Here is a 21,198-nt window from a genome sequence, read left to right on the forward strand (position 1 = left end):
TTTAAATTGTTTTTACTGTTACAATATAATTATTAATGAATTGAAAGCCTTTATTGTCATTATACATAGTATAACGAGATTAGAAACAGCTCTATAAAAGTGCACACATGCTTATAGCATTTTATAAAAACTATACAATAATTTAACTATATACTTACTGTAAATATATGAAGCTTATTTATTTATTTTTTTATCTATTTCCTGAGCTGACCTGTTGGATCTTCTATGGTGAGAATCTCGGTGGGTTCACTTGGGTGTCCACTGCCAGCCTCGTTCTCAGCTCGGACCTGGAACTGAACCTCTGTTCCCTCAATGACGTCTGTTACCCTGTACTTACAGTCTGGACCCGAGGTCTTCCCACATTTCACCCAGCGAGTTCCAAGCTTCTCTTTTTTCTCAATGGAATACCTGAACAGCCAATGGAATACAAGGGAAATAGACCTTTATACATACTAGGTCGAGGAAACAAATCTGCTGCTTCTGCTGCAGGTGCCATTTACATGGTGATCTACTAAGTGCCTATCCTGCATGAGAAACGTAAGGAAATCAGTTTTGCAGAAATGTTTAAGTTGCACGGGACTTAAGTTGTGCAATGTCACATACAGGGTACAAGATAAAATGTGATAAAATGGTAAAATGTAACCTGAGGATGGGTCTTCCACCATCGTTTTTCGGTGCCTCCCACTGCAAGTCCACATATCTTTTGGTCACAGCACTGACAGCGAGAGCGTAGGGTGGGCCAGGAGTACCTGGAAATGAGGAAACATTATCGTCGTTCTTTGACAGATCAGCAGTGAGGATTTTCATTGCCTTCAAATTGAAATGATTTGTGCGACTGCGCATCCTTTCTAACTTACTGAAAGTGTCTTTTGCCAGCACAGAGTCCTCCATCTCACAGAAGGGTCCGACACCCACAGCGTTCTCAGCAGCAACACGGAACACATAAAGCGACCCTTCATTGAGCGGTTTCACGTCGCACTTCAGCTCTTTGACTGTGGTGTCCACAGTCTGCCAACCTTTACGCCTCACATCACGTTTCTCCACAATGTAGTTGGTGATGGCTGAACCTCCATTGCGCTCAGGAACCGCCCATTTCAGCTCAGCACTGTTCCTGCTGATGTTGACAACCTCTAACCAGCGTGGAGCTGAGGGAGGGTCTGGGGAAAGGAAGACAAACCACAGTTTTAATCTGTCGGTGTGACCTGGCCAGCTTCAGAGCACCAGCTGTCGGATGTGTCGCCCATATACCATAGTGTACCACGCTTATTCTCTACCAGTTTGTCTTACAGGGAAATGTTTTGACTGTTTAAAACTTCAAATATTCCAACAATTAAAACTAAATTTAAACAATTAAACTCAATTTAAGAAAATGTGAAACTGTGCTTTACATGTCACATCATTCGTCTTTTCCAGATGAAAAACACATTTCACCTAAAAAACCTGTTTAATTCAGGGTGAACGTACTCAGAGTTTGAACACTGATCAGCTGTCCTACAACAGTAAATGCTGAGCTGCCAGTCTGAGAGGTCAGCTGTTGAACGGCCCTCCTGTCTTGTACTCCCCACATAGACGTTTTCCCGAGGGCGTTCCATTTTTACCAATTATCCAAGCGTGCATTTAAGTTTTGGTTTTCAGTTTTGGTACTGAAGCAATGATATATCCCACTGTACTGATGCTCATGATTGGACATAGATTTAAACCCACCCTGAATAAATGCAAAATTTTAACCTTATTTTGAACATAAAAAATAATAATCAACCCACCTCTGTGTATTTTTATGGCAGTTTTATTAGCACTCTGAGAGGCTTATGTGGGAACCTTTCTCAGAGAACCCCACGTATGCTTATTGTACAGTTAACCGTTTGTGTTCTGGACATTTGTTTTTATTTCATGTTTGTCTAAATTGTCTGACAGCACCTGTGTTATAGAACCACACACACTAAATATCTATGTTTATTTGTGTGTGTGTTATAAATTGCACATTTTTTTAAGCTCACCCCTCTTGTATTATGTGGCAGTCAGTGCAGAACAGATCATTGATCTATGTTTTACTCCAGTATGTTTTTCTGTTTTTAGATCATGAGTTATTCTTACTGAGTCTCTCTTTGCAGAGCACTGGGTCACTGGGTTCACTGGGTTCGCTCTCTCCAGCCACGTTAACAGCTCGCACTCTGAACGAGTACTCCTGCTTCTCCATCAGGCCCTTTAGGAAATATTCCAGCATGGGGATGTTCTCTGCCACACGGATCCAGTCCGTGGTGCCGGTCTTTAGCATCTCAATGACATAGCTATCAATCTTTGCTCCGCCATCATGCTCTGGTTTGGTCCACATTAGGAAGCATGACGTCTTAGCTACGTCCTTCACTGTGGGTTTGCCAGGGGGCCATGGAGGGTCTGGTAGGAAAAACAACCGTGACATATTTATCTATTCTAAACAGATTTAAAGTGCTTATAGAAGTAAGGGAAATTTAGTACCAATAGGATCTTTAACAAGGATTGGATCTGTCTCCTTGCTGGGTTTCCCAGTTCCGGCCAGATTCTCAGCAAGGACTCGGAACTTATACTTCTTCCTGGTTGGAAGACCTTTGACCCTAATGAAGAAAAGTACACTGTAATCTACCAAAGAAGCTTAATGCAAGAGTCAGTTTTGAAATTCGACAGCAGAGTAGCTAGGCTAACCTTTTTTGTGTCTTTGACTGGTCAAAAAAGTTATAGCATATGAAAGTTCTCTTTTTACCTGCATTTTAATGCAAATATAAAAAACTTCAATAACGTTTTGTTTTTCAGTTTATACTGTTGCCTCATTTCCATTGTCAGATGTTGAATAATAGAGATGATGCATAATCTTAGTTTCCCATATGCTTTTACACAAATCAATTGTTTTTAACTTTGGGAACCATCACAAGGTGCAGTGCATTTCGGATGAAGACTCAGTGGCCAGTATCAACACTGCTGTGTTGCTGCTGTAGTGTTGCAAATGTGAACGATGGAGATTGTTGTGGAAGTTTTCCATTACAGTTTTTTCTGAATGCTTAAACCCTAACTGTGATTCCTGTAGCACAATCTCTAAAACTATTCAGACTTATAGCAAAACCACTCACTGAGTTTGCAAAACTAAAAGCACAAAAACTGCTTTGCACTCAGTTTGCAATTTTGTAACACACACTTTGCAAAACTGTAGGCACAATTCACTGCACAACACTCAATTACCAAATTTCCAACACACTCCTAGCAAAAGTATACACATGTATGGCTATCATTAACACTAATTTGCCAACTGTCTGGCACACTTTCACATGTGAAAACTTCTTTAGATAATCAGTTCACTTTGCAATCAGCCTAAGCACTATAATACAGGTAAGCTGTGTGTGCAGAGTACAATGGAGGGAGCAGAAAGAGTGAGAAGTAGAGGAGGCCGAGGAAGAGGACGTGGAGGTGAAGAAGTAGGATGAAGAGGACGACAAGGACAAGGAGGAGCAAGAGGAAGACGAGAAGGGGGGAGAGGAAGATGAGGAGGGGGGAGAGGAAGGGTAGGAAGAGTAAGAAATAGAATTGCTGATGACATCAGAGCTACAATAGTGGACCATGTAATCAACCGTGGAATGACCCTGAGGGTAGCTGGCCAACGGGTCCAGCCTAACTCGAGCCGCTACACTGTAGCAAGCACCATAAGGACATCTTGAAATGAGAATCGGTTAGTACAGTCACTTTGCACAAAGATTTGTAGCACTGCCATATGCCAATGAGAAACACACCAATACCATTGATGTAAAAATACTGAAATTGTTACTTTACAGAATTGCTAGATGACCAGATGCTGGGGCAGAGGAAGCATGTTCACTGCAGACCAAGTAACCCATATAGTCATTATGGCAATTGCAAATAATCCTATACTTGGAAATAAACACTTGTGTTTGTTTTGATGTGTTTGAATAAACACCAGTACTTGAAGTTTGGATCCCTCTATGCTTATGGATCTATGACAGCAGTATGAGCTCAAACTGACATAGCCTACCTTGTGCACAGAGAAAGCAAAAGCCAGATGTGTTTTGTATTCATACCATCAGTGTGCAGTTGGCGCATTGTGTGCTTAGTAGATGATGGCTTGTGTGTACTGTTTGATACGGAAACACCATTTTTATGAAGGTGTGAAGAGTTAATCTAGCTGTGTTTGCTTTTGCAAGAGAACTACAATGTTTTGATGATTGGGTGACAGGTTTTCTTATTTGTGTGAAGAGTTTTGCAAAATTAGCCAATAGTTACAAAAAATGTGCTTAAGCAATCAGAAAAAACTGTAAGTAAAGCCTGCAGACGAGCGGTGAGCGGTAGCTAACATTCTTTAAAAAAAAAAAAGCTAACATTCTTTAATCACAAACAAAGAACAGAAAACCAAGCTTGGTGGAGCCTGCATGATCGTGGGGCAGACTCAGCTAAATACCGTCTCCAGGAACTAAAGGCAGTACACAGCTGTTTCACAGCTTAAGGTTCGCACTCCCTTGCTACCTCCCAGAGTCCTCGAAGAGACAAAAGACTCTTCCTGTGGAGTTGTCTGCTTGTCTGCTTCCCCCCAACTTCCTTACCAGACCCCCACCATTTGTCTAAGTAAGTAAGTAAAATTTATTTATATAGCACATTTCACAGATAAAAATCACAAAGTGCTTTACAATAAGATCAGACATACAAGTTTAAATTAATTAAAAGCCCGTTTGTATAAAAATGTCTTCAGCTGCTTTTTAAAGGAGTCAGTAGAGTCTAGACAGCGTAAAGACAACGGCAGAGAGTTCCACAGCCTCGGTGCCTGAAAAGCCCGATCCCCACGTGTTTTAAACCTAGTACGTGGGACCACCAGTAGCCTCTGACTTGAAGACCTAAGTGCTCGGGATGAAACATGAGGTTTCAACAGGTCAGAGATATACTGGGGAGCTTCACCGTGCAGAGCTCTAAAAGTTACACCTAAAATTTTAAAATGAACCCTAAACTGCATGCTAAAGAGACATGCTAAAATCCAGGGATTTAATTCATCAGATCTATTTGCCAGACAATTTTTCAGCTCGGTGTAAGAGACTGAAGCACAGCTGTGACGGCTGTATGAATTGATTGCTTCAGTCAGCCTTTGTCTGTTGGAATCAAAATCACTGAATTAACTTTTTTTCTAATAGGTTAACTTATGGGACAGGTGCTTTGTGAAAACAACAAAAGTAACCAGATCAGTTCAGTCAGTTTCAGTCTGGTGTTACTAAACCACACATTTGTCCGTGTACAGGGGTCGCTCATAAATTAAGTCTAAAGTTCTTATCTCCAAAAATGGATTTGATCCAGAGAGTCCTGGATAGAAGGTGAACCTGGTAACAGTGAAAACCTTTTAGATGCTATAACTTGTTTTGACCAGCCACCTATCCCACGTAGTTGTACTGTGTTTTTATAGTTAAGAACACATTTCATTTCAGTGAAGTATCAGAGAAAACAGAAAACATCAGGAGCACCAGTACTTTTTCTAATATTCCTGAGTTTAAACTTTTCTGTTGGAAATGTACATCAGCACACTAATCTACCAAAGAAGCTCAATGTGTAAACATCAGTTCTGAAATGTGACAGCTAGGCTCACCTGTAGTTTGTGTCTTTGACTGGCAGCTTGTTGCATCTTATCCACTTGTCATGGTCAGCTTCGTATCTCTCCACCCAGTATCCAGTAATTGGGCTTCCTCCATCCTCATCGGGCTCATACCAGTTCAGATTCAGAGAGTCCTTTGCAATATCTGAAGCCTCCAGCTTGTAAGGAGCCCCGGGAGTATCTGAGGACAAGATCAGATGCATCAGGTTAGTCCAAGTCATGAAGACTTGATGTACTTGACCAACTAGGGACCTGAAAGTAAAAAAGCCTGATTATGATAAATGTTCCACACTAAACTCTTCAGTTAGCTGAGAATCAACAAGAACAAGAATCTCTCACAGGATCTTATAAAAAAAAACCTGTACGATTAAGCTGTTTTTCCATCTTAACCTCCTAAGACCCGAACTCTTCCACGGCAGCATTTTTAATTTCTCTTTGATATTTGGGCTGATTGGGACCTGATGAATGTAAAAACAAAGAATTACCAGATTATTTTTTTTACCTGATTTTTGTTTCTAAGAAAAATGAGAGCCACAAATGAGGATATTCGTTTAAAATTTCATTAGAACAGTAGCAGGATAATATCCTCGTAAGTGGATATCAGGCCCTTGTAGAGCAAAATTGAGTATTATGGTCTAAATAACCCAAAATGTGATGTCCACATATGTGGACGCAGGTCCTAGGAGGTTAATGCTGCATCAGACATTTCAATCCAAACAAACAGAAAAAATACTACTGTATATGAATCTATACATAAAAGAAAACTGGAAATGGACTCATCTACAAATGGAAATTTCTGTTTCTAAGATATTAGATGTAAGGTAGCCTACCAAAGGGGTATTTAGCAGTGATTGATGGGTGTTCAGCAGCTGGACCAACACCAAACTGGTTTTCAGCAAATACTCTGAAGATATAGTCCTTGAACTTGATCAGACTGGTAGCTTTGTATGTGGTCAGCTTCACAGTGGAGGACAGTCTGTGCCAGATCTCACTATCAGCAGCTCGCCGTTCAACAATATAGTTGGTAACTTTGGAGCCACCATCATCACGTGGAGGGTTCCAAGCCAGAAAGCAGGACTCATTGGTGATTTCAGAAATGTCAAAAGCAGCAGGGGGACCAGGCTTATCTGTTTTGAAGAGCAGATTTAAAATTGTAATCAGCAGAAACGGAGAATCTGTACCTTTCTCGGTCGTTAATTGATCTTACCAAGGATGTTGACATCCACAGTGGCAGTGGCACGACCGCTGCTGTTGGTGGCTTCGATGATATAAGTGGAACTGTCATCTCTCTTTGTCTTGGCGATGGTAACCATGGAGTGTCCTGGCTTGGTGTCGATGGACACCCTGTCGTCTGGTTTGAGGACCAGGTCGGCTTTGGTCCACTTGACTCGTGGCTCAGGCTTACCTGTCACATCAGCAGGAAGTTCAATCTTGCTGCCAGCCTTAGCAGTCAGACCAGCCAGAAGCTTGGCATCCAGCTGGATCTCTGGAGGCTCTGCATAGAAATTAAGGACAAGAAGTCAGTCAGTAGGTGGGCATTGAGATGCCATAGTCACAATAGAGTAAAGAGGACAGCAAGCTCAGTGTGACCACATAAAACTAATGGCTTGCTTATACGGAGTTTATACGAGGGAATAACTTGTAACGTTGGATTACACCATATGAAATTTCATGGTCCTAAGAGGACTACATCACAAGTACCTTTAGGATCAACAGCCTGGATCTCATCAGTGGCTTTGCAGGGCCGGCTGGCTCCAAGTCGGTTCAGGGCTCTGATTCTGTAAGAGTACCACTGACCCTCAATAAGATTCGTCACCTGGCACTTCAGCTCAGGTACCAAGTCCCCACAGGGCTCCCACTTATCCGTTCCTCTCTGACAGCGTTCAACATTGTAGCCCCGGATGCCGCTTCCGCCATCATACTTTGGCGGCTCCCAGGTCAGGAAGATGCCACTGGCTGACTTGTCCCTCCACCTCAGGTTTTCTGGAGGGTCGGGGACAGCTGGAGAAAAAAAACAGTTGGAGCGCTTAGAAAGTTTCTCAGAAGCAGTTTAATCGAAAGGAAGTCTCGTGTTGTTCTGACTCTACGTGTACGAAGAATGTGTTTAAGTATTTTGATTAATAGAGACAGCCAGTATTGTCATTAACATCAATGTTACACATTGAACACTGCCTTTACTCACTTGCAGGAGAGGAGACGTTAACTGGCTCGTCAATATACGCTGGCTCTCCCGGTCCACATTTGTTGCAGGCGGTGACTCTGAACAAATACTCCTTCCCTTCAACCACGTCAGTAACGGTGAACTCCAGATCCTGGATCCCTGTGGTCACCTTAGAGAAAGAAGAATTAACATCAGGCTTAACTGGTCCTTCATCACCATGTGCAGTCCAGCTAAACATTTCTTCATGACAGGCTGGGGCCATGGAAATAGTATGAGGGGAGATATTATTGAGTGGGTGATAATACTGGAAATGCACTATACGAGTGCCAGTCAGCAGGTGTTGTTACGATTCGGCTGTTACTTGTTCATGAATACCCAGAGCCAGCTAATTACAGAGCACTCTCTCTCTTACACGTGTGTGTGTTTTAAAATATAAAATTACACTTTTTTAATTTAAATATTAGATGACACATTATGTAGTGATCAGCTGGTTCAGCACACTCTGAAAGCCGATGTCACTGTTGTACCTTGACCCAGGTCTTGCGGGACACGTCTCGTTTCTCCACCTGGTAGCCAATCAGAGGACTTCCTCCATCATGCTCTGGAGCCTCCCAGCTCAGGTGGACATGCTGCCGAGTCACCTCAAGGACCTTGAAGTCCTTTGGAGCACTGGGTGCAGCTGGAGACACAAACAGAAATCCGATGACACAATTTTAACAAAAATGTAACATTTGTCAAGGCTCTGCTCAGTTTTTTTAGGGAAGATTTTTAAGGTGTACCAATAACATTGACTTCAATCTCTCCAGAGACCGATGTGACATCATTCTCCAGCTGTAGCGTGTAGATGCCTTTGTCTGGACGGACACTCGGAGTGACCATTAGTTCTGTAAATGTTGACTTTGTCATGAGGAAAACCCGCTCATCATGCACGCTGGATAGCTCCTTCTCTCCGAAGGTCCACTTAGCAACAGGTACTGGATATCCAGTTATGGGGACTCTGATGGTGAGAGGCTGGGGAACAATCACTTCCAGGCCATCTTTAAAAGCACTCAGGTCAAAGCTTGGACCAACTGGAGAAGAGACAGAGGTTTTAACGTGCCTGCCTTTGCCAAGGATTTTACTATGAAGGAATAGCATATGAATAAAATAACTATGAACTAATTCATTAATCTCACCATGTGGGTCGTCAGCTAGCAGAGGTCCGATGATGTTTGAAGGCTCAGAGACTCCGGCAGCGTTTTCAGCAAACACTCTGTAGTTGTACTTAGTCCCATATTTCAGACCTGACACCTGAGGCAAACGTCAGTGAGGGATTACAACAAAGAAATGTCAAACTTTTAAAAAACCTTTTATTTAAAAGACTTTAAAAGACAGTTTTGGGAGGTTTTTACTTTGAAATAACTGGTATGCCTTTTTTAAATGACAGGTTTTTTTAAACCCTCGCTGGAAGGCTTGTTTTGTCAATTATCTAATGACACGCTTTTAGCCCGAAGCAGCTGATAAAGGGCTTTTACTCAAAGGTTGTTTTTGGTCACAAGACACTGAACATCAACGAAACAGCTACTCAGGTTTGCAGATGATTTTCTTTGATTTGTACCTTGTAGAAGAGGTCAGGGCAGAGACGGGCGTTGCAGCGGAGCCACTTGTCAGAACCGTCCTCACAGCGTTCAATGATGTATCCGGTGATCATGCTGCCTCCGTTCTTCAGTGGAGTCTCCCAGGTGAGCTGCACTGAGCTCTTGTTCTGGTCCTGCCAGGACAGGTTCAGAGGGGGGCTGGGACGCTCTGCAGGTGATCAGAAAACACCAATTTTAAACCTGTTAAGTTAGAAGTATCCTAGGGTAAACCAGTGTGTGTGCTACGTTTTACCAGGCAAGAAAGGTTGACACTGAACTAGTTAAGTTGCTTTGGAGTGCTAGCTTCTTTCTGTTCAATATTGATTTTCCCTGATTTTGAGGGACAGACTAACCTTATCTAACCATTAGATAATCATTTTCTTACTTGAAAGGGTAACCAATCATCTTTCCATGAGCCAAACTCACCGATTGGATCCATGATTTTGACGGGCTGTGAGGCAGCACTGGGTTTGCCGACACCGGCTCTGTTCTCAGCTTTCACTCTAAAAATGTACTCTTTATTCTCAATGACATCATTAATGATGGCACTGAGGTCATCAGGTTTGGCCACCAGGACAGGAGACCACTTCACTGACGTCCTGTCGCGGAGCTCAATGATATAAGAGGTAATGGGAGAGCCTCCATCTGACGTGGGAGGCTCCCAAGACAGAGTGCAGCCAAACTTGGTGACGTTTCCCACGATCACATTCAGAGGAGCTTCAGGAACATCTACAGAGATAAACAAAATATATTTTAGTGAACATGTGTTCAAGCATCCAAGTATTAAAGTATATATCAAGTTAAATTTGCACCTCAAAGATCTTGAACTTGGAAGTTTGGGCTACTTTTGTCCACTTAACTAGACTGTTTAATTTCCTTTCATCAAAATATCAATGCTTCTGTTTAATCTGAAACATCCTGTGGCTCATAAAGAAGCTAAGAGAAAGTTGGTGGCTGTGTAAAGGAACAGTTTAAAATAAAATATCATGGGTTATTTTGAACTCTAACAGAGTAAAGATTTTAAAAAAGAAACAAGGATATGAGCAGAACAGGTCAACTTAACTTCAAAGATTTGGCATGTTTGTTATATTAACACCATACTCACCATATTCAGATAATTTGATTTAGCCTCCGTCTAATTCAGTTACGAGAACAATAAGCTAACATTACCAAGATATCAGTTCATGCACTACAAATTTTTATCAGTATTTTGCAATATAAAGTCTCTATATTTATAAAGTTAAACTATTGTTTGTTTTTATTTTACCTAAAAAAGTAACATCTCTTCAACTTAGTTTTATATCTTTTTTGTTACCTTAAAGTGAAGCTTACTGTCTAACATCAGAACTACTTTACATCATTATTTAAATGTGTGCAAAAGATAAATACAGTAAATCTCACCAAACTTGTTCTTAGCTTGCACAGCTTCGTCAGTCTCCACAGTGGGTCCGCTGCCAACCCGGTTTCGGGCACAGACTCTGAATAGGTACTTGGACTCCTTCTGGAGGCCGGTCACTGTGTACTCAGGACTTTCGGCATGGTCGGTGGCCAGTGTCCAGGTCTTACGTTTCTCATCACGTCTCTCCACTACGTAGCCGATGACTTTACTGCCGCCATCGCTCTCAGGCTCCTCCCATGCGAGGCTGATCTCACCATCTGCAGTGTCAGTCACCTGGAGGTTCTTCACAGGTCCTGGGACATCTGGAAAAAGAAAATCACATTATAGGATAAGATAAGCAGCCTATGGACATCTACACTACAGTATCAGCTCTGAATGAAGAGAAACCCGTTCTAAAGTTTATTCTTAATCACAGAAACAGCAGATGTGAAAATACCACACGACACCCATTATTTTGTTGTTTTAAGTATGACTGGTGCTTTTAAAGTTCACTCGTTATTATGGGATTTGAGAATTTTTATGCTTTTCTTTTTGACAATTAAAAATAATGTTTTGCACCTTTTCATGCTGCTTCAGCTACTTTTGAAGGAAACAACCTGCAGATTTAAGTAACATTCATTATGTATGGGGTGAGAAATACTGAGGCACTATGTATCATCTGAATTAGATTAATATAGCAGAACACAGCTTTTGACGACGTGTTGTCCAGATTTGGCTTCACATTTAACATTAATGATCCCAATAGTGGTCAGACTATTTAAAAAAACTAGCTTGTACTAGTAACTATTTTATCTCTAATATCACACGTAATTACTATAAAATCCTTGTGGAAGCTGCAGTTCAGTGTAATTTTAATTGTAAACTGTCTTAACACTAATTTAGTATAATTTTGTTTACTTGTAGTTAACCAGCTGCTTCTACATAACAAAGGAGACCTTACCAATGACATTCAGGTTGATGAAAGCTTCTCCCGCTCCATGTTTGTTTTTGATGATGATCTTGTAGGAGCCCTCGTCGACCTTCTTGGGGTTCTTTAATCGGTACTCTGTGTGCTCAGCTGAGGTGTAGATGTTGTCTTTTTGCAGACTCAGGTTGTTGTACAGCCAGTCAGCTTCAGCTTGTGGATAGGCACTGTAGGGGACGACCATGATAACAGGCTTTCCAACATCTGTGACGTAGTTCTGGTCAGTGGTCTTTATCTGAGGCACAGCTGCAAGAGGTGAGGAATATCATCAGTAGCACATGTAGCAGGTACAATAACTACTGAACACAACACTGATTTTTCTAAGTAACCCATGGCTCACTGGACAATGCCTTGGACTTGGACTGCAGTAGCAGTGACTGCAGTGACAGTTATTGTATTTTTTGTGTCTGCACTCTCACCTGCCAGTTCCAGCCTGGCCTTTGCATCTTTATCCTTGGCAATGACTCTGTACTCTCCCTGGTCCCGAGGTCTGATCTCACAGACCTGCAATCTGTGGACTTTACCCTCGCTCATCATCTGGTATTTGTCTCCCTGGACAACGGTCATATTGTTCCTCAACCACTTCACCTCCACTCTGTCTTTGTTGAGCTCCACCTCAAATACAACGTCCGAGCCTGGAGGTTCAAACACGTTCTGCGGGGGTCTGATGATTTCCACTGGGGTCTCTGCAGGACAAAATAACATTTTTAAAGCGGTCACACCAAGCAGGAACAGAAGAGGAACTACATTCTACTGAAAACTCTTGGAGGCAACGCTGAGGATTTCACCTTCAACAAAAAGCCTGGCCCTGGATTTCTTCTCCTCCACACCACAGGCATATTCACATTCATCATCAGGTCTGCATTCCTTGATGCGCAAAGTGCAAATCTTTCCATCTCGTTCAAATATGTATCTGAGACAAAATAGTGAATTGTTTAAAAGTAAAGAAGGAGACAGATTCCAAAACAGTAAAGTGTAAAAACGGAGGACACTGTTCATCAGGAAGAATTCTGTGTGGATACAAAAATAAACTTTTGTTTTTTCTCCTTTGTAAATGTGTAAAGTCATTAAGTCTGGGAGTTACTGCAGTTTGTGATTTGGGGGTGCAGTGTAGCTGGCCATGCTAATTTGTCCTGCTCCGATTACGGCTGCTAACTGAGAGTAATTGTGCAGGAACGTGTGTTCAAAAACAGTGAAATTACTGAGGGCAACTTCTCCCTTTGTTTTTGTTGATTAATTTGTATTTATACAGTACCATGCAAAAGACTCAGCCACCCCTCATTTCTTTATCTTTTGTTATGACAGTGGGAAACAGGTGTGGTGATTTATTAAAACACGTGCACACATGTATGGATTACAGTATGAGGAAAAAAGCTTCCCTAAGGACTGGAGGTCCCTACATATGTATGTCTAAAAGTTCACTGAACTTGGATCTGCACAGAACGTTTTCCTTCATTGTGTGGTTGAACCTGGCATAGCTGTAGGCTTCATTTCTATTGGCTGAGCAAAGGCAAGTCACAGGGTGCAGCGGTCAACTGGTTTGAACTGGGTTTTTTTGGCCTTTTTATTGGCTAGACGGAGAGGCTGAAGGGAAAGCAGATTGAAAGAGGGAACATACAGTAAAGGGCGGCAGGTTGGACTCAAACCCGGGCCAGCCACACAGCATATGGTTGCCTGCTCATCCCAGTGAGCTAAACCAGCGTCCAACTTGCTTAAACTTTGGCCGTGGCATGCAGGAGTACTCCTTGATGGCGTGCATGTGCTTTGCCTTTCTCTGCAAAGTGGTAAACCGTTATTGTGTGGTGCAAGTAATAGAAATGACTGCAGCACTAAATGGGACGTGCTGTAAAGGATGCCCCCCTGGGTGAAGTGTTTCGGGCATGTCCGACTAGAACGAGGCCTGGTGAAGACCCAGCACACGCCAGAGAGGTGACATCTCTGTGAACTCCTTGACATTCCACTTATTCAGGGTTTACCCGGCCCCGGATAAGCAGAAGAAAATGGATAGATGGACAGATGGAAAATGGACTGGGCTGAAAGTGAGTAAAAAAAAGCAGCCAGTGCTCAAACACAAACAATAAAAAACCTTCAGAAGGCCTGGAGATCTATTGCTCAGGACTACTCCAAACAATAGGACATAGTATGGCTCCTTGGAACCAAAGTATGAAGAAATAAGGGGCGGCTCGAGACCTTTGCACAGTACAGTATATATTTAGTACTCTGTATTTACTTATAATATAAATATAATAAGGTTCTATAATGAAATATATTAACAGTGAAATCAGTTTGGTCTTTGTTGTGTTGGTCACAGTTTAAAATTAAATGAACAGAGTGTGTTCACATCATTCACAGAGAAAAAGAAACGTTTCACACACCTGGGTCCTTCTCTGATCTCTCGGCCATTTCTGTACCACTTGACTTCAGCTTTCTCTTTGGTCAACTTGCATGTAAATTCTGCGTCCTCGAACTCGGTGATTGTTTGGTCTTTTAGGTGCACGTTGAAATCCGTCGGTGCCTCGCTGATGATGAGCTCTGCTGTGGCTTTGTCATCTCCGGCTACAGCTGTGTATTCACCCTCATCGGCCAGGGTGCAGTCTTTGATGGTAAGAGTATGCTTGTCTTTGTCAACTCTGTAGACAATGCGTTTGCTGAGGGTAATCTCCTCACCGGCCTTCATCCACTTCAGAGTAGCATTGGGCCTGTTGACCTTACAAGAGAAGCTGATGGTCTTCTTCTCCTGAGTGTCAATGTCCTCCGGGGGAACCACTATTCTTAGACTCTCCTCTGAAAAAACACAAAGTACAGTCATATTTCAGACATTAATACTGTAGGTACTTTGGTACTTTGCATTTATATACTTTGCTAATAATACATTGGACATCCTACAATTCTCCTTCTCATGCCAAAGGTGATCTACTGGACCAAGTCTGAGGACTGTTGTTTGGTGAACCCATCATCATGTTAGAGATGATGTGAGTCTTATAATGTGATACATTAAGTGCTCAAAGTAGAAATCATCAAGTGATGTACATGTTCAGCAACAATACTCGGTGATGTTTCACTTTATGTGACAGTGGGACTGCAAACACAACAAAACATGCAGCCATGCTGCTGCCAGGAACCACTCACCCCTGATGGTCAGGCTGCAGTTGCTCTTGGCATGCTCTCCTCTCTGATTGGTCAAGTTGATGCTGTAGTTGGATTCGTCTCCCTTCTGGACATCTTTGATTCTCAGGGAGAAGACATTGTCTCTCTGGGTTATTACGTACTTGCTGCTCTCAAATATGGTGTCGTCGTTCTTCAGCCACTTGGCCTTTGCTCCCTCTGTGTTGACCTCACAGTTCAGGACGACCTCCTGACCTTCTTTGCCCTCTGTGTCTTTTAGAGGAGTGATGATTTTCAGTCTCTCTGCAGAAAATAATAGAGCAGACACCAATGAGAATATTTCTGGGTCATCTGGACAAAAGACTTTAATTTCAAACGGCTGAACTCCTTGAGCCGGGGAAGAAACAAAACCCAAAAATGACACCTTCCTGCACTGCAAGTACTTCTAGCTAATATTACGTTTCAGAATGTGTTGCCAAAAATATTATTAATAAAAAAAGATATACATTCAATATGAAAAAGAAATTTTACTTCAATAAATTCCTATATTTTGCTTCATGCTGCCAATGTTGAACAAGACTGATCTCGAATGTAAATTGTTAAATACAGATTCAGGGAAAATGCTTAGTGTACTTGAAAAACAAACTAATTTAAAACTTCATTTGGTCTCCCGGGAGCAGGTTTTCTTCCCATTAACTGAGATAAACTTAAAGTGGGCAGGGCTTACCGAGCACAGTAAGGTCGGCGCTGGCTCTAGTTGGTCCAATCATAACTATGTATCCACCCTCATCTTTAAGTTCACAGTCCTTGATTTCAAGGATTCGTTTCTTGCCATCGGTGACTATCTGGTATTTCTCTCCGGCCTCGAGCTCCACGTCATCCTTCATCCATTTGACTTCATAGGTCTCCTTGGATACGGAGCACGTGAACGCTGCCTTCTCTCCTTCCACCACTTCTAGGCTTTGTGGCCTTGAGATGAATTCAGCAGCTAATTCTGCAACACAGGAAGCATTTCAGAGCTTAGAGATGGATTTATTTCAGTGAGACTAAGGCTTAGAATCGGGTTTCTTTTAGCCACATGCTAAAAACGAACATTTCCTAGAGGCTGTCACATTTCAAATCAAGTCAAATCAATCAAGTTATCTGAGAAAAGGTTTGTATTTAGGTGCTTCAAATTGTAAAATATCCTATAACAATGGCCTGAAATTAACCAAAACCTAACCTTTACCCAAGATGGGTTGCAAATGGAGTGATAGATGTTGAAAGGTAAGGGTTTAAAATAATAAATCCTGATTTTAGATTTATTTCTCTGCATTTTCTTTGTTGTGTGTGTTACTGCTCTCGCTGTTACTTTGTTCCAAGTGCCTTTAACATTTTTTGCGTACCATTAATCTTGAGGTTTCCTGAAGTTTTGTTGCTGGAACTTAGCCTGCAGTTGTACTCTCCAGCATCAGACATGTTCAGATCCTTGATCAGGAGTATCCTTCTCTTCCCATCTACAATTTGCTCATAGCGGCCACCCTCTGGCAGCTCCGTGTCTCCTTTGTACCAGATAACGTCTGCGCTGGGTTTGGAGACTTCACAAATAAGTTTTACACTGTCAGACTCAGTTCCCTCCACATTGAACAGGTTCTTGGTGAACCTTGTCTCCTCCTCTGCAATGAAAGGAATCCTCCATTAGTTGCTTAAAACCTTTTAATACATTTTTAACAACATATATTTTAGCAGTAAACTGCCATAACTGCTATCATGCTCACATCATTTATATCTAATTCATAAAACTCATTCAGCTTCAGCAAAATTATGTTAAATTATCAAATCAATCTGTCCACTTCTGCTTATCCAACTCATATTCTAATTTCACTGACTGATCTCCAAATCACAAACATTTATTGGTCACACAAATGTAAAATGTGCTGTTTTCCTTGATTTATTTAATTTAATCCAACTAAACCAAACTGAAGAAAATTGTAATTTTCTGTTCTTGTGATGGTTCAAATATCTGAGAAAAACTTTACTTTGAGCATCAGAAATTGTCTAATATTATCTTTAGCTTTGAAGAACTGAACAATTACATCTAACGTTAAATAATAAAATCAAGTAACCAAACACATTAATACGTGTGTGAAGAAAGAGGCTGTGATCGAAGAAGAACTTCTTGATTCTTACCAACGACAGTGAGCATGCCAGAGGACTTTGAGGTCTTTGCATCACATTCGTATTCAGCCTCATCGTCAAACACAGACTTGTGGATGATGAGGATGTGCTGGCGACCTTGTGCAATAATTTCGTATTTCTTTCCCTTTCTGATTTCATTTCCATCCTTAAACCAGCGGACCTGTGAGATGTGAAGGAAGAGGTCACTGAGAGCAAGATCAGTCCAAAGAAAACATGAAATGTAACCTTTACTGTAAGCTCATCTGGCAAAAGCGTGTGTTCTCACTTTGACGTCTTCTCTGGACACTTCACATTCAAACCTGGCTGATTCCTTCTCTACAACCTCGACGTCGTGGAGTGGCTTTGAGAACTCAATGTGTGGAGCTATTCAGACAAAGAGAAGAGACTCGTTAATACACTCAGTTTACCACCTCCTGGAGGGGAGGTTACCTTAATAGAAGAGCAAGGCCAATGTATCCTCTGGGCTTCATGTGGAAGTTTCTTTACTGTTTTAAAAGGCACTTTAACTTTTGTGGGGAGTTTGTGATTTGTGATTTGACAAATGAGTATGTATACAGGCATGTTAAAAGTAATTTGATTTTAATTTGGAGCTTAAAATCACAAATCTCAGAGTGCCATCTATCTCTTAAAAAGGGTTCCTTAACAAAAACAGAGACTGTTTCCTTAATGACCAACACTACTGGGCCACACCTCTTAATCTTTGAAATCCGGTGCTTTCAGTCCCATTGCCACAGCTGTATAAAATCAAGGACCCACCTTTACCAACATTTGTGAAACAATGGGTTGTTTTGACGCACCCACAGATTTCAAGTCAAAGGCTCTCACTGACTGAAACTATAAATGGTATTTTTGCAAAGTGGAAGAAACACTGCAACTCAGCCATAAAGTGACAGAATGGGGCTGCTCAGTGCTGAGATTCAAATTTATGAGCATTCAGCTCAAAACCTGCGGCTTTCCAAATCTCTGCCAGGATTAATATCAGCACAGATCTGGAGAGTCATAGGATGGGTTTTTATGACGAAACAGTTCCTTGAAGGCATAGAGACAGTCGGCAGCTGGCCCAGTACTTCTGTCCCATTTTGGGCCCATTAGTTACCGTGGGGACCCCTTCTCATTGAGAGGGTTGTTTTAGGCCAATAAGGGGTGAGTCACAGTCTAATTGGGGTTCCTTTTCATGCCTAATAACTTCTAACTTAATTTTCTTCCCATTTCACAACTATACTTACGTTCAACATTGAGGAAGCATGAGGTTTTGAAGTCTTTAGCATCACAAGCATATGTTTTTGAGTCGTCCAAAGTGCAGTCGTGGATGACCAGCGCTCGCTTGCAGCCGTCAACGATCATCTCATATTTCTTTGTCTTGCGGATCTCCTGTCCATCCCTGAACCATCGCACTTCTGCATTTTCCCTGGAAACTTCACATTCGAGTGTGGCCGTGGCCTCCTCTTCCACTGTCTGGTCCTCCAGAGGCTTAGTGAACTCCACTGGTGGTTCTGGATGAACAAAGAAACAGAGAAGACAGCAGTTTGAATTTCAGTGAAGTAGAAACTGAACACTAAAGATCAGTTTATTTTTCGTGGGATTTCATCCTGGCCAATAAAATAAGGCTGCAGTGATAGTCACATATTGTGGTTGATTTATCAGTGCAACGTTTCACCTCTTCTAGTCTTAAAATGCCCACAGAAAAATGTAAGTTAACAATGTAAAGTCTCAGTAAGCTGCAGTAAGAGAGTAGCTGCGGTCCAAGCCAATTGTGTTTTTTGGCGTTAGATGGGTAAGTGCAAAATAATCTTGGGGATTTGATAATACACCTGTGCAGCCTCCACAAGTAAAGTTTATACATTCATAATGACCTTTTTAATTAACCTTTTTTTTCATATCTCACAGTATAAAGTTTTCTTTTTTCTGTGAGATATGTACCTACCCAAATTACAGACCTAAGTAAAACAATCAGCAATACAAATGATAAGGACCTGTGCCAGTGAGCTGTCTGTGATCCTGAGTCATGTTTACAATCTGAAACAGAAAACTTACCATTGTAGTGGAAACTACTTGGACCATGCACTGACAAAGTCCCTCCCTGAGCCTGGTTCTGCCGGAGGTTTCTTCCTGTTAAAAGGGAGTTTTTCCTTCCCACTGTCGCCAAACTGCTTGCTCGTAGGATCATAGGGTCATATGATTGTTGGGTTTTTCTCTCTATATATCATTGTAGGGTCTACCCTACAATATAAAGCACCTTGAGGTGACTGTTGTTGTGATTTTGCGCTATATGAATTAAATTGAATTGAATATCTTAAGTGCATTTAACAGTATCCATCCACATTGACAAACAAACAAATTGAACTGGAAGACCAACCAACACAACCACTGCATGCTCGATTTTATAAAGACACCAAGATATATCAACTTGCAGAGTAAAATGCTGGAGATTTTCTATCAGTCAGCTGTGGCAAGTGCAGTGTTCATTGCTGCTGTCTTCTAGAAGGACACTAAAAAAGCTGGTGACATCAATTCAATTTAATTCAATTCCATTTTGTTTATATAGCGCCAAATCACAACAACAGTCGTCTCAAGCGGCTTAACATTGTGAGGTAAAGAGCCAACCATAATACAGAGAATCCCCAACAATCATATGACCCCTGTGAGCAAGCGCTTTGGCAACAGTGGGAAGGAAAACCTCCCTTTTAGCGACGAGGAACCAGCAGAACCAGGCTCAGGGAGGGGCGGGGCCATCTGCTGCCACCAGTTGGAGGTGAGGGGAGGGAAACAAGATAAAAGACATGCTGTGGAAGTGAGCCAGAGATTAATAATAACTCATAATTAAATCTGGAGTGGCCTATGAACACAAAAGGGATGAGAGGAGAAACAGTCAGTGCATCAATGGAAGGCACCAGCAGCCTAAGTCTAATGCAGCATAACCAGGGTGGATTCAGGGTCACCTGATCCAGTCCTGACTATAAGTTTTAAGCCTAATCTTAAAAGTAGAGAGGGTGTCTGGAATTAAGTTAAAAATCCTGAAATAGTGTTGTTGGGTTACCTTTGACAGTAAGACTGGCCTCAGTCTGGAAGTCTTTGGCTGCGAGTTTGATTTGTCCGGCTTCGTTTTGCTCGACATTGCGTAGAGTCAGGGTGTGGACTTTACCCTCCGCCTTCAACACCACCTGCAACAGAGTCGATAATCACAGGGTTTAATCTGTCCTGTATACTTCCTGTCAGGTTGATAGATTCATTCATATTTAGTATTTTCCTGCCCTGAATGTCACAACATGTCACAGGTTTTAACTTCTCTGAAGATCTTATATCAAGTTTAGAGATTCAGTTTTTGTCTGTATAAATCTTATCTCACTAAACCAACTCACTAATTTCCAATCTAATTTGGATTTTTCTGTTTTTTTCACAGACTATGAATGAATATATGACATTAAACCTCATTGCTGCAAGGATTAGGTATTGCAGTGTCACTGAACATTGCCCGTGAGGTTCAAACCCTAGTCCTCCTCCTCCTGTTAGCAAAGCAATAATTGCTAATGGTAAGACAGGTTTATATGTGATCAACAGTCTTTGTTCTTTGGAGGTTCCTTTGTTTCTCCACATCTACAGAATGTGAAGCACAGAGATTTTCTCGGTTAAGCCTGGACGGCCAAAATGAATATAGGCACCCCTCCCCCTCCACCCCTCCCCATTTTCCCAATTTAAACTACACGACCTATAACACCCAACAGCTGCTTTTACCACTGTGTCCTGCATGTGACAGAGCTGCCTCACAACACACTCACAAATGAAACGTGCAGCATTTCTTTATCAGACTAACAAAATAAGCACAACTGAAATTTATGTGACATCAAATGAACTTGGTTCGATTTTTCATTCCTAACAATGATATTTGTCAGAACCGTTTAAGATGAAGGTACAATGATATTTTTCTGTGCTGTGTGCATGAAAAGACACATCAGCTGTCAACAAGTAGACAGTACATTCATGTGTGGAGGATAAAGTGGCCTATTAGTGTCATAGTTAAAATGCTGCTTGATCAGAAAAACACTTTTGCTGATAAGCAGAAATGTGACAGAAAAAGTAAAAACAAGACAAACTGATAATAAAGTTTATTTAGCTCTATAAAAAAACTTTATTTGTAACATCTTCAGCTGAAAACCTGCATATTTT

The 21,198-nt window shown here is 41.6% G+C and overlaps 1 protein-coding gene across 4 annotated transcripts in view; it reads right to left on the reverse strand.

Annotated features, from left to right (window-relative positions):
* The window catches only part of LOC146650368 (titin-like), a 218,405-nt gene that overhangs the window by 92,040 nt on the left and 105,167 nt on the right, over positions 1–21,198 (reverse strand). For all 4 annotated transcript variants that reach the window (XM_085383775.1, XM_085383778.1, XM_085383776.1 and 1 more), the window contains 27 exons: positions 20,072–20,195; positions 18,261–18,527; positions 17,300–17,397; positions 17,026–17,194; positions 16,242–16,511; positions 15,584–15,850; positions 14,881–15,159; positions 14,127–14,535; positions 12,540–12,664; positions 12,171–12,437; positions 11,728–11,997; positions 10,790–11,089; positions 9,815–10,117; positions 9,370–9,557; positions 8,948–9,062; positions 8,552–8,842; positions 8,300–8,451; positions 7,794–7,941; positions 7,313–7,612; positions 6,819–7,106; positions 6,442–6,738; positions 5,606–5,792; positions 2,476–2,591; positions 2,095–2,394; positions 858–1,157; positions 644–749; positions 212–408 (listed from right to left, as the gene is read on the reverse strand). In XM_085383775.1, coding sequence (XP_085239901.1) covers positions 212–408; positions 644–749; positions 858–1,157; positions 2,095–2,394; positions 2,476–2,591; positions 5,606–5,792; positions 6,442–6,738; positions 6,819–7,106; positions 7,313–7,612; positions 7,794–7,941; positions 8,300–8,451; positions 8,552–8,842; positions 8,948–9,062; positions 9,370–9,557; positions 9,815–10,117; positions 10,790–11,089; positions 11,728–11,997; positions 12,171–12,437; positions 12,540–12,664; positions 14,127–14,535; positions 14,881–15,159; positions 15,584–15,850; positions 16,242–16,511; positions 17,026–17,194; positions 17,300–17,397; positions 18,261–18,527; positions 20,072–20,195 — 6,133 coding nt within the window. The remainder of the gene's footprint in view (positions 1–211; positions 409–643; positions 750–857; positions 1,158–2,094; positions 2,395–2,475; positions 2,592–5,605; positions 5,793–6,441; positions 6,739–6,818; positions 7,107–7,312; positions 7,613–7,793; positions 7,942–8,299; positions 8,452–8,551; positions 8,843–8,947; positions 9,063–9,369; positions 9,558–9,814; positions 10,118–10,789; positions 11,090–11,727; positions 11,998–12,170; positions 12,438–12,539; positions 12,665–14,126; positions 14,536–14,880; positions 15,160–15,583; positions 15,851–16,241; positions 16,512–17,025; positions 17,195–17,299; positions 17,398–18,260; positions 18,528–20,071; positions 20,196–21,198) is intronic.

The sequence above is a fragment of the Rhamphochromis longiceps genome, linkage group LG16 (assembly GCF_057381845.1).
Source record: "Rhamphochromis longiceps isolate RC_006_pf linkage group LG16, R_longiceps_female_GT1.1, whole genome shotgun sequence".
NCBI lineage: Eukaryota > Metazoa > Chordata > Actinopteri > Cichliformes > Cichlidae > Rhamphochromis > Rhamphochromis longiceps.